Source organism: Cyrtonyx montezumae, unplaced genomic scaffold (genome assembly GCF_038088225.1).
Source record: "Cyrtonyx montezumae isolate F1298 unplaced genomic scaffold, pur_monq_1.0 scaffold_17, whole genome shotgun sequence".
Lineage (NCBI taxonomy): Eukaryota > Metazoa > Chordata > Aves > Galliformes > Odontophoridae > Cyrtonyx > Cyrtonyx montezumae.
In genome coordinates this window covers 35,600,540-35,612,516 of record NW_027071903.1, presented here as the reverse complement: position 1 = coordinate 35,612,516, position 11,977 = coordinate 35,600,540, and the positions used below count along the sequence as shown (strand labels likewise).

General features: G+C 49.2%; 1 protein-coding gene across 1 annotated transcript; it reads left to right on the top strand.

Moving 5' to 3' along the window:
• The first annotated feature begins 74 nt into the window (after window positions 1–74).
• Window positions 75–4,647, top strand: CIAO2A (cytosolic iron-sulfur assembly component 2A). The gene is made up of 5 exons (XM_065734120.1): window positions 75–272; window positions 992–1,156; window positions 2,249–2,298; window positions 3,411–3,456; window positions 4,184–4,647. Exons 1-5 carry the CDS (start codon window positions 146–148, stop codon window positions 4,279–4,281), a joined length of 486 nt encoding a protein of 161 aa, XP_065590192.1. The 5' UTR covers window positions 75–145; the 3' UTR covers window positions 4,282–4,647.
• Window positions 4,648–11,977: the final 7,330 nt, after the last annotated feature.

Here is an 11,977-nt window from a genome sequence, read left to right as displayed (position 1 = left end):
GCCCCACCCAGCGCCGGGAGCCCCGCCCCGTGCCCCCGCCCCGCCCCCGCCGGACCCATCGCCCCGCCCCGGGAGGCCGTTCCCGCCGGCAGCGGACGGTGTCCGCGCGGGGTCGTTTCGCGCTCTCCCATGGCGGAGCGGGAGGATGTCGCTGGTGCTGGGGCTGCTGTCGCACACGCTGAGCACGGTGCTGCGGTACTCCGGGCTGCGTAGGGGCTGCCATGCGCCGCGCCGCGGGGCCATGGAGCAGGAAAAGGCGCTCGAGGTTTACGGTGACTGTCGCGCAGCCGCTCGGGTCAAGGGTCGTGCGGGGGGGAGGGGGAGCGCGGGGCCGCGGGGTGGGCGTGGCCGTGGTCACGTGGCCGCGGTGCAAAGGGTGCGCGGAGGGAAACGGGTGAGTGCGCCCCCTGGTGGCTGGGCGCGGTGCTGCTGCTTTCTGTACGGGTGCGTTAGGCCGCGCGGATCCCCGCGTTTCCCTAAGGACACTGATACGGGTGCGAGTGGAGCTGAGCACTGCTTCTGTGTGGGCTTCGCTTCAGGTGCTTTCCACATGTTTCCCCCAGAGCCTGAGCTGAGAAGTGGAGGGCAGAGGTGGGAAGGGCGATCGTCCTGCCGTGCTCGGCAGTTCTGTCTTGGAAAACATGGAAGGCAATTCTTGTGAAATGCTGCAGCAGTGCTCCTCGTCGGGATGGGCTCATCTTAAATCACCTGCACTTCTGAGTGTTAGCTACCCTCTAATACGTGTGCCTCCATTCCTACTCAATAAAATGGGATTGTGAAAGCAATACTGAACGTGGAAGCGCAGTGTGGGAGCTGTGTGTGCAGTGTTCAGCCTGCCCGGCTCTGGGGCAGCTCGCACGTCGTACATCACTGATCACAGCTGTGCCTCCCCTGAACAGGTTCAAAGGAAACAGTGCTGGGAAGATGCCTTTAATTAGAAGTATTGAGTGTCGGAAAGTGACTGTTGTTGTTGGCTTGTCTTCTGCCATAGACATAATCCGAACCATCCGGGACCCGGAGAAACCCAATACTTTAGAAGAACTGGAAGTGGTGACGGAAAACTGTGTCAAAGTAAATGAGATCGGTGAAGAAGAGTATCTGGTTGTCATCAGGTTTACACCAACAGTACCTCATTGCTCTTTGGCTACTCTCATTGGTAAGGTTTCTGTTTCATTAACTCTTTAGCGATGAGTGTAAAGTTAATTATGGGTTGTCTGAGTAATGTTCCTGGGGGATCGTGCAGTCGTTGCCAGCGCTGCGTGACCTCTGAGGCACAGTTCCCCATTCTGTTACAGGAAAGGGTTATGGTAACTATTTGAAATGTTGGGCACTGTAAGAATGGAGGCAGTAAACAGTTGTTTTCTTGGTTTTGTTCTTTCTTCCCAAACATCCTCACCTGCACAGAGTACTCTGAAGTGCAGTGTCCTTTGGGTGCGTTGGCTGCTGCTGATGGGAGTGCACTGGCTCAGCTGAGCACGAAGCAGGACAGCAGCATGGCTGTGCCTGTCCATGTGCAGCTCTGCAGAGCCAGAGAGCTCTCCCGTGGGGCAGCGTGCAGCTGTAGGGCTGTCCCCTGGCTGGGGTCTTCCCCTCCAGGACAAACTGCAGTACTCCTCTGCTCCGTCACTTGGAGGCTTTTCCAGCACTGCTACATGCTATGTACAAATCCATACCTGTATACTTTTTGAGCAGAATTGGAATGCTGATTGTTGATGCCCAGCTTTTCTCTTATTGCAGCAGCTTATATCTTGGTAGAGTTGTTTGGCCACGGGTGAAATGTTTTCTGTGCTAATTTCAATTAGTTTCCACTTCTGCACATTATACATCTGAAAGAGTGAAGTTATGAACTTGAGATCCAAATTGGTTCAGGCCCGTATTCCTCCAACATTTTGTTGTGGATTTTTAACAAAAACAAAGCAAGCATTCTCAGCACAGATGCAGCCCCAGCGATGGCCAGAAAGCTCTAGCAGAAATGCAGAAGGCTGCAAATGGTGGAATTTGTGTGTAATCAGTGTTTCTCAGAAGCAAAACCTCCTGAGCTTGTAAGGGAGTTATGAGCTCAATGAGAGACTGCTGAGAAGGGCCAGCAGTGTGATCTGCTCTCCTGTGTGGCTGTGCTGCTCAGAATGCAGAAGGAGGAGGTTACCAAGTGTAGTGGTGGGTCTGATTGTTAAATAGGTGTTCTCTGAAAATGCACCTCAAACCCTGAATTTGACGGCAATGTCTCTGAATCTGTTCTGTTTAACAGGCCTTTGTTTAAGAATAAAACTTCAGAGATGCTTGCCTTTTAGACATAAGGTAAGCTATCTGTTCTGAAACTTGCTTTAAACTACAAGAGTAAGTAGTTCCAAGGCAGAGTTCTCTTTAAGAAAGGATGTGCTGCAGGATTTAGTGACTTGCAAACTGCGATAAAGGATGGGGTCTTTCAAAAAGCATAGTCTGCCTGCAGAGGGAGGGAGGGAGTGCTGCAGGACAGGGGATTACCAGAAGGGCTCTCTGAATAAACGTGGTGATTCCTTTCCTTTACCAAGTCTAGCTTGTCATACAGAGTCACTTTTTGAAGTCTTTTGTTTAGTTTTTGCAGCTGCTAGCTTCATCTTTCCAGCTAGGCAGTGTAAAGTGAGGCTTGTATTTCTAGATCATTAGCAGCTGCTGATCTGTTACACCGGACCTGTGGTAACAAGTAGGTTTTGCTTCAGTGAGATAAGATAAGATGCACTGAACTTGTTTACTTGCTTTTCCATTGGTACAGCAGTTTTGTGAGGTTTCCTTGTGGTTCCTTGTGTGAGAAGCTGTTGGTTTGTTTGCATTTTTCCCAGGCCTGTTCAGCTAAATGCATGAAGTCGATTTGGGTGTTTAGCATTTAGTCTTACAGTGTGTCCCCAGGCAGAAACCAGACACCGTATTACACCACCATTTCAAACAGAACATGTGTTTCTTATCACTGAGAAAGACTTACAGGGAATATCTTTTTACAGATCTGTTCCTAAGGATGTCTTTCCAAGAGTTCTTAGCTTGAGAAAGTGACTCTTGCAGTTGTGGTGGCTTTCAAACAAATGGTCCTTGAACTGTGACCAGCTGAGAACTTGCTAGGAAGGAAATGCCACTTCTGCACTCTGTTTCAAGTGGTGCAGCTGCAGTGGATTTCTCACATGAGCCATTGATATCAGTGAGACATGAATGCTGCCACAGTTTTGAAGGAGTACTGGGGCCTCTTTGAATGGAGATAGATCTATTGCAACACAGTCACAGGACTGAGATCTGTTACTGTCAAAGGTTCCCTTCCATTGTCTAGGAATGTTTTAAAAGGTTTGGGTTACATGTGTTGTATGTGAGAGAGCTTTTTCTTTTAGTACTGAATATATGTAACAGTCGATGTTTGCATCTAACATAAATGATCTTTCCTCTAGCTGGAAATCTACATATCTGAAGGTACACATTCCACTGAAGAAGACAGTAAGTAGTGCTTTACACTCTGTTCTTTGGGGAGCTGCTGTTGTGTGGCTCAGTTATGAGCAGGAAGAACTGCCTGGTTGATGTCACTATCACAACGTCGTTTCTCTGTGTATGTTTAAAACAAAACTTGGAGGACACTGACATTCTTCCAGAGCTGCATTTAATCAGCATCTCAGACAGCTGCTAAAGCCTTTGCTGAGGCAGTGCCCCAGCCTGCGCTGGTTCATAACCATCAGAAATCTTTGTGCAGGGGAACACCAGTTCTTTCCATTAAATGACACTGAACCTGGAGAACGTGGGTTGCTCATTTGTCACAGGCTTCAGACTTCAGTTTAAGACATGGAATCAGAGAAGCAAATTGGTTTTTGATGGATGTGTTTTTGTGACTGAGTGCTCGCTTGCCCTTTCTTACAGTTTCCTATTACCCTCTCCTTTCAGCTCCTTGGCTTTTGCCCCAGGCTGCACGACCCAGATGTCTGCCTGCACAGTACTTAGTGCACGCACTTCACTTTGGGTTATTATGCACATTTCAATCCTCTTCCTGAAGAGGAATTTGCAGTGAAGATGGACAGAATGTACTGTTACTGTGAGGCAGCATCTTCTCCCTCTGGGAGGCGGCTGTTCACTAGGCTTGGACAAACCCCACCCTGCATTTGTTGCACTCATGGTATGCATGGGCACCGCTGAAAACTGCTGCTGACTTTACTTTTCATTTGGTGTTTTGCAGTCAACAAACAAATCAACGATAAAGAGAGAGTGGCAGCTGCCATGGAGAATCCAAACCTGCGTGAGATCGTGGAGCAGTGCGTTACGGAGCCTGACTAGTAGCTGTGATACACACAGTTATCATTTTGATACCTTTCTTAAAATATCTTTGTTTAAAAAAGAGGAATCAAGGCCTTCAGTTTCATACTTGAGTTCTTTTTATCTTCCGTATGTTTTTTAAAAAAAATTGTTTATAAGATAGACTTAAATTATGAAAAATTGGTCTCTAAAATACAATGAAGTGTATAGTGTTAAGGGTTTGTAATATCTGGTGTCCAGAGAAGTATTTTATCTCATTAGAAAAGGAAACAGCACCGTATGTATTGCCTTCTGATAGCCATTGTGATACAAACACAGTTTTGCAGGTTACATTTCTATGGATTCAATCACTGCGCTGTAAAAATAAAAGAGATTCTTGTACTGAAATTCTGCTTCGAGTTCAGCAACTTCTTTCTTTTTTTTTCTTGAGCTCAGGTTTAGATTTCTGTTAGAGAAGTTAACATCTATTCGACTTCTTTGTGTCCAGTGAGTTCAGAAAGTGAATTGGGAGTGAAGTGCTTGGACTGCAGCGAGATCCATCTTCACTGAGGTGCCACTGCTGCTGAATACCTGTATTTTTTATTTCCATAAGTCCATGTTTCTGATTCTGGAGGCTCTGATTTACACTTACCTCGAGGGTGAAGTGTTGCTGTGGGCAGTGTGGTGGCAGTTTGTGCTGCTGGTTCTTGCAGCTCACCTGCAGCGCGGGAGGTCAGAGCATCCTGCACCCTGTGGTCCCTGCTGTTGTGTCCTGGCTGCTCTGACCTGGGCCATCCATAGTGTCATCAGCTGTCACGTTTTCTCTCTGGTGGAGTTCCCTTGGGTTCATTTCCTGCTGCAGCTGTGGATTTGATGCTGAATTTACTTCCTCACTCAGCTGTGCTCTCTGAGAAGTGCCGTTCAGGAGTGCCCCAGTGCTGAGTGTGTGTGCAGCAAGGGGCTGCAGCCGTGGGCACCTGCAGGGCATTGCTGGGTCCTGGAGCTGAGCAGTGCAAAGCAGCCGTGCCCAGCAGTGCTTGGAGCCTTTCCCAAGTGGAACTGTGATTACTGGAGCGGATTTGTGTTTGGTTAAAGAGCGAGCAGTCCCTGGAGCTCAGGGATTTGTAACCATTTTAATAATAAGCCCCATAAAGCTCTCCTGAAGGCGTGAATGATGGGATGGGTCCCAGCCAGGCTGCGTGTTAGAAACGGTGGGGAAAACGTTGTCTTTGTAGAGCTACATTCTGACCAATGTCACAGCTGTGCCAACAAGAGCCTGCAGTCCCCCCTGCTTCCAGCACCAGAGTCCCACTTCGGTCAAAATCAACCATCTGTGCATTCAGCCTTCAGCTGGAACAGTCTGCCACAGCGAGTCCTAAAGGGTGTGATCCACGAGGTCTTTATTCCAGCAGGCTCATGAAATGCCAACAGCTCCTGTGAATTAAGCTCAGGGATGAAGAGCAGAGGGAGATGTTTTCCTGTGAACGAATTGCATTTGTAGTGTGTGCTGTGATTCTCTCAGGTCTGAGGCTTCCTCTGACGTGGTGAGATGATGAAATGCTGTCTCAGCAAATGGCCGTGAAGGAAAGGCACTTTGTTCTGCAGCACCTGGGTGCCACGAGAATGGATTCTGTTTCCTCCAGAAGCCTTTTTGGAAATAGGGTGTTTATTCACTGAGAACTGGTACATCACAGTTTTAGATTTAGTCAGTACCACTCCGAAAGCAGCCTTATAAACAGAGCAGCTGATAGCCTATGGTGAGCTCAGCAAGAGTTACTGCAGCTCCTACAGCTTGCTTTGAGAACCTGCAGTAAGAGCTGACGAGAAGGGAAGCAGGTTTGTTACCGGGTTTGGTGTGACTGCCTGAAGGCTCCTGCTGAGACTGAGGCTCCTAGGAAAGGACAGTAGGGGGCAATCTGCCATTTCAGAACTCCTACATCAGTCAGGATGCCCTGGGAAGGGAGAGCAGCACCACGGCTCAGTAAACCATACCACGTGTCACAGACAGAAAGTGAAGCAAAACCGTTAACGGCCTTTAATCAATGAAGGATGTATTCGGCTGAGTTAATTGCCTGCAGCAGCAGCTGAGCGCTTCCTCCAGGAGTTTCAGGACTGTTAAACCACGATGGAAAGTGTTTGCAGTGTCCCCTGTGATTCTGCTTTCATGTATTTCTTGGTAAGAAGAGCCAGGGCTGGGAGGATGCTGTTTGTCTCTGCTTTCCGTGGGCTGCTTTACCCGGCCCCATATGGAAGTACGTGTGGCCAAAGATAATTTTCTTTATCGGACTCCCAGGTTACGCTGGTTTAAAGCAGCTGTTAGAGAGAGGGGAGCTGTCCCTCAGAAACTGCTCTTTATCTTCTAATTGCACGTTTGACGTTTCTTGCCTTTAAGTAGAAACTTTCTCAGAAAACCTCTGTCCCTGGAGGATGCTCACTTGTTGCCACCCAACATCCCAGAATAGCACACATGGCGTTTTCTCTGTCTCCTGCCACACCAAAACCCCAGCTCAGCTCCTTCCCGGGAGCTGGATGGAAGAGGACACCTTCCCTTGTGTGACACTCAAGATAAAAATGAATAAAGAAAAAAAAATACACCTATAATCTCTAAAATGTTGAGTGAGGCACCTGAGAGCAGTGAGCTTGAAGACAGACGTCCAGAGGTGGCTGTTTGATAGGTCGGTGCTGATGTGGATGATGTGTCCCAGGAGAAGCCTCTGCTAAACAGATTTTCAGTGGGTGAGGAGGAGAGCTCTGCCCGCACCCAGAGCAGTTTGCACTGCACAGCTACAGTGTGCACACTGGGGGCTGTCAACTGCCTCCAACACTCAATGGGCTTCAATCGTTTCCGCTGCAATTTCACCAGCTTCATGCTGATTTAAATGTAAGCATATCCTTCACAGTGTAAGTGTATCCATGAGAAAGCCCCGAAACACCCTGGGAAGAGGAAAAAGCTTTTCCCAGGGAGGAACATGGCAATGATTTGCTTTATTTCTCCAGAAATTCAACCCCAAGAGGGTTATCTTACTTCATTTCCTGGTCCAATGCAAAAATGCTCCAGATCATGGTTTCAGAGTCCCAACCTGTTTCAAATAACCTTTAATTTAAACCAACAGCTTCTGGACCGTAATCAGATGAAAGTGTGAGATTTGCACATAAATGGCACTGAGAGCCTGAGGGCAGCAGGTGAAGTGCTGCTGCACCACGTCTCCCTGCACACAGCTTGGCACCCAGCTCGGCCTGCAGCTGCGGATGGGAACAAGCCAGAGAAGGACAAAACAGTTCAGAGCGTAACACCCCGCCTGCCCTGCTGCTGTGTGCCCCTGGGGGGGTCCAGCAAAGCTTCCCTGGCGGAGCTGACCTGGTTTCAGTGACCCACAGGAGCAGGAACCTCCTGCTGCTTCGGCTGCACAGCCACACGGACTGATGCAGTTTGGGAGCTGATTTTTTCTGAACACCTTCACTTGAGCAGAGGACAAAGCTCCTGCCGGGGGGGGGGGCTCTTCAGAGCTGAGCACCAGCTGTTTCCAAAGCCTTAGCAGTGGAGTTCATTGGTGTTAACGTGTGCTGGCTGAGGGTAGCAAGCACATCTGTGGCAAAATGTCCATTCAGTAGTGCCATTTTTCTGAGCAGCTTTGCAGGACTTGGCCACACAGCAGCACAGACCCACGCTGCTGTGTGTCGGGTGCTGCCCTGGGGACTGGGGACAAGGACATGGGCAAGGCCTGCTGGGACTGTAGGAAAGGAAGCAGTAAGCTCTTACAAACAGGGCCTTAGAAAACTGGAGTAATACACCTCTGCTCAAGTAGTGAAATCGCAGCAGAACGAGAGTGAGAAAAAACAACGCAGTGAGCTGCTCCTGCCCCATCCAGGCCTGGCTGCCTTCTGCTTGGCCTCCTCCTGTGCTCAGTCACCCACGGGACGGCCTCGCTGGCTGGTGCTGGGCCGGGCCGGTGACCTCCTGCCCATCTGGGGATTGAAATGCTGCAGCTGAGATCATCTGGTCTGGACAGAAGAAGCTGGGGGGGAACTGAAAGCCTGCAGAACACAGGTGCACTGACAGGACAATGTGACGCCTCCCTGAGATGCGGAACTGTTTAAGTGTTATTGTTAATAAACGACAAAGAACTTGCTCCATAGATTCCTGCTGCTTCCCAATTAACGAGCTTTCAGTTCCTTCCTGTCTCCAGCTCTGGAAACGTCTGGAGGTTACCAGGGGGGGACACAAGAAATGACATCCAATCTGAAGCCAAGAACCTCTGGCTTTTCTCAGAGAGGCTTCAGGAGATCCCAATGAATAAATAGAAGCAACAGCAAAACACGAGCAGAGCAGGGTTTCAGCCTGGCCATCTTTCCCTGCAGCTGTGGCAGTGCCCAGGTGGCAGCACTTTGCACACAGTGAGACTGGCTGTTCAGAAGTAAAGTTCTTCATAGCCACAAACAGAAAGTCTGCAGAGAAACCGGTTTTGTATTTACCACTGGCCCTGAAAAAAGGAAGCAAAGTCCTTTGGCATTAAGGACATTCAGTGCTGTGGGTACCGGGGCTGTTTAAAGAGGGACTGCAACTGCAGAATGGATGGGGAATAGTGAAATCTGGGAGGAAAAATGTCATTTAAGCCTGTGTTTCTGTAATCATAATGAAAACACCAGGCAAGGTTTAACCACTACTCGGTGGGAGGAGCGGCCTGGCCAAGGAGCTTTGCACTGAACATGAGATGTGTCCCGAGCAAACTATTTCAAGGCTGTGCTCCAGGGCAGTGCCTGCAGGACAGAACCACTTCTCAAGTTCATTTCATCAACAGATTCTCAAGAACGAAGCTTGTGATGTGATGCTTTTCCTTTGTTCCAGGTCCTCCTGGGAGCTCAGGATGCATTATTCCAAAAAACAGCAAGTAAAACCCATGAGCAATTCTTTCCCTGCTCAGTAATTAGCAGCTGATGTTTACAATACGTGTCAGGAAGCTTTGCCGAAACCCTCTTTAAAAATATATATATCATTTGTTCTATTTCCTCTGTGGAAAATATAGGAAAAAACTACTTAGGAGTGTGTGCCCTGAGCCCACATCGGGTGTTGGGCTCATCCTGCTGCTGGGGAGGGCTGCAGCTGTGCAGGGCAGAGCGATGTGTGTCTGTATGTGAGTCCCTGCGTGTCTGCACACAGATGGGAATGGGTGCACACGAGCAGAGCTGGCAGCAGCCTGCAGTCAGCCCACGCTGCAGGCACAGGATGGCATTGTCTACCCCACACACACTGAAGTCCTCAACAGCTCCAACCACTAAGACCGATCCATTTGGAGCAGGGGACATTTGCCAGCTCTGCACTGCCCCTGTACTGGTTGCTGCTGTGATTAAGCTTGCCTGGATTTGTACAGATGTGCATTCCTGCCCTAAACCCAGCCTGCAGCACCCATTAAATTAACCCGGCGTGGGGAGGCAAACTGGCTGCAAGGACACGATCCCCTGCAGCCCCTGACAGCTCAGCAGAGAAATCAAATGTTTTTCACATGGGGCAAGTAAAACTGAGCAGACAAAGGTCAGCAGGACTTAAGAGTCCCACGTTGGGAAGGTTCACAATTAGTGGGAAACCCTCCTTTACTGTGTGGCAAATGAAGCATACGTGTTTTGCACAGCTGGTCTTCAATGGGGTCTTTCTGAAGTAATGAACCATAAGTATCTTAGAATGACAAATTGAACGCATCCTGGTAACCACATATCCTGTATCTGCAACAAAAAGCATTGCTTAGGGCTTCCCTTGTGCACAGGCTATTAATAACAAGGGCTCTTTGGGAGGGAAATGCTGCCTGGACCAAGGCCCACATGCGGTCAGTGGCACGATGCTGGTGGTGTGAGTGCCATGCTCTGTGCTGCAGTGATGGAGCAGAACCCAGTCAGCCACCAAGCTCAGGAAGCACAGCGATGGAAACCAAGAGGCCGCACCTTTCCTGGTGGCACCAGGGCACAAACAGTGCCAGGAGAGTGAGTAAGCATTGTCAGATGTGCTAAGGAGAAAAGAGAGCTGTGATTCCAGAGAACTGGGGTGAGCTCTGGGAAGAAATGATGCCCGGTGCAGCCGCAGCCCCCGAACAGCACAGGGCTGGGTGAGAGAGAGGGCAGCTCAGTGATCACAGTGGAGAGCTGGACCAGCTACCTCACACGTAAATGCTTCCCCTACAGTGTGCTGAAATGCATGTGATTCATGGAGAATTTACACAATTCTTTCAATGAACACCTGCATTTCAGTGTATGCTGCCCGGGCTGCCTGCAGTGTCACACACACAGCACCACTGGCTTTGCTCCATTGTCACGGTTAGCATTGAAATGAATTTGTAAATCTGGAGTAAGCAGCACCACAAAGCAGGGCCTGAAGCCTTTAGCTCTGTGAGTGCCAGTGCTTTACCCCAGATCTACAGAGCTCAGATCGTAATCACACAAATCCCAGTTTCTATGGGCAGCCTTAAATGATTTTCAGATGCAAACTGATTGCTGCAGCTGAGATGAGAGCAATCAAACCCCTGCTGCTGCCAGTACCTAAACTGCCTCCGCTTCACCGAGTTTTCAGTGAAAAGCCCTTTAGAATTCCCCAAGGGGAAGAGAAAATATGAAACCCTTCAATTTCCTTCAATAACTGTTTAATTTAACACACTTGTGGCTGACAGCCATTAAAACCCAACACGCTTAGAGCTATTCCTTAGCAAAACCTAGGAGCACTGACAGAAGCAAGGGACGGATGGTGCCAACCCGAAAGAAAACAGGAACCAACACAGGCTCTTAAAATGTGCAGATTTACACCACACAATACAACAGAATACAACACAAATGGTGAAGTCATGGCTTGTGTTTTACATACAAGTCAGAGACAGGAATTCCCCTTGTTCCAGACAGCACAGCTTAAGGAAAGCATCCATCCACGCAGGACTGCGCGGCCGCACTGCTCACCACAGGGCAGTGATGCTGGGCTCTGTCCTTTTTCCACTGAGCTCAGCACAAGCAGTGCTGTGTTTGTGGTCTCCCAGTTTCTCAGCCTGCAGAGTAATACAGAGAGGACGTGCCAGCAGGACGCACCCGCCCGCCTCCAGGAGCCATCAGCACATCCAAGCTAAGGCCCTGAGGATTAATACGAGCACTGCTGGACCAGCTGCCAGGGTGCCCCTCAGACAATAGCACATACCATAGTTAAAGAACCAACTAACTTTAACAGAAGTACATCTATATAAGCAGAAAGGATTTTAGCTTGGTAAGAGCACAGAAAAACACCTTAACCAACCATTAAAGTTCTACACCATAACTGCATGCTGAAATCCAGCTGTGTAAGTACAACTCACTTTGCCATCTGGGCTTTCACAAGGAAGGATGTGGCCAAATAAGAGCAACGTATGCCATGCACGTGCACTGCTCACAGCTGGGGCTAGAACAGCTTTCCATCTCTTTCACTGATCCACACAAGGGCCTACACTGTATGACTCCAAAGCACTCTCTCCTTTCACTCATGCCTTGGTGTCCCCAGCCAGCCCCTCTGCTCTGCACACGGCTGGGGGCTCTTGCAGATGGAGCTGCTGGGACAAAGAGGGCACAGCCCGTGTGTGCACTGCAAGCCCAGGGCTTCTGGTGGTAACTAAACCCGAAAGCTTTCTTCCTCTGATCTCTCTCCATTCCTTAAATTATGGTTATTTAGCTTCAGTGCATAAACGATTCAACGAAAATTACAGAAATGGGTTGCCAACTTCCAGTCCCTTAAGGGGGA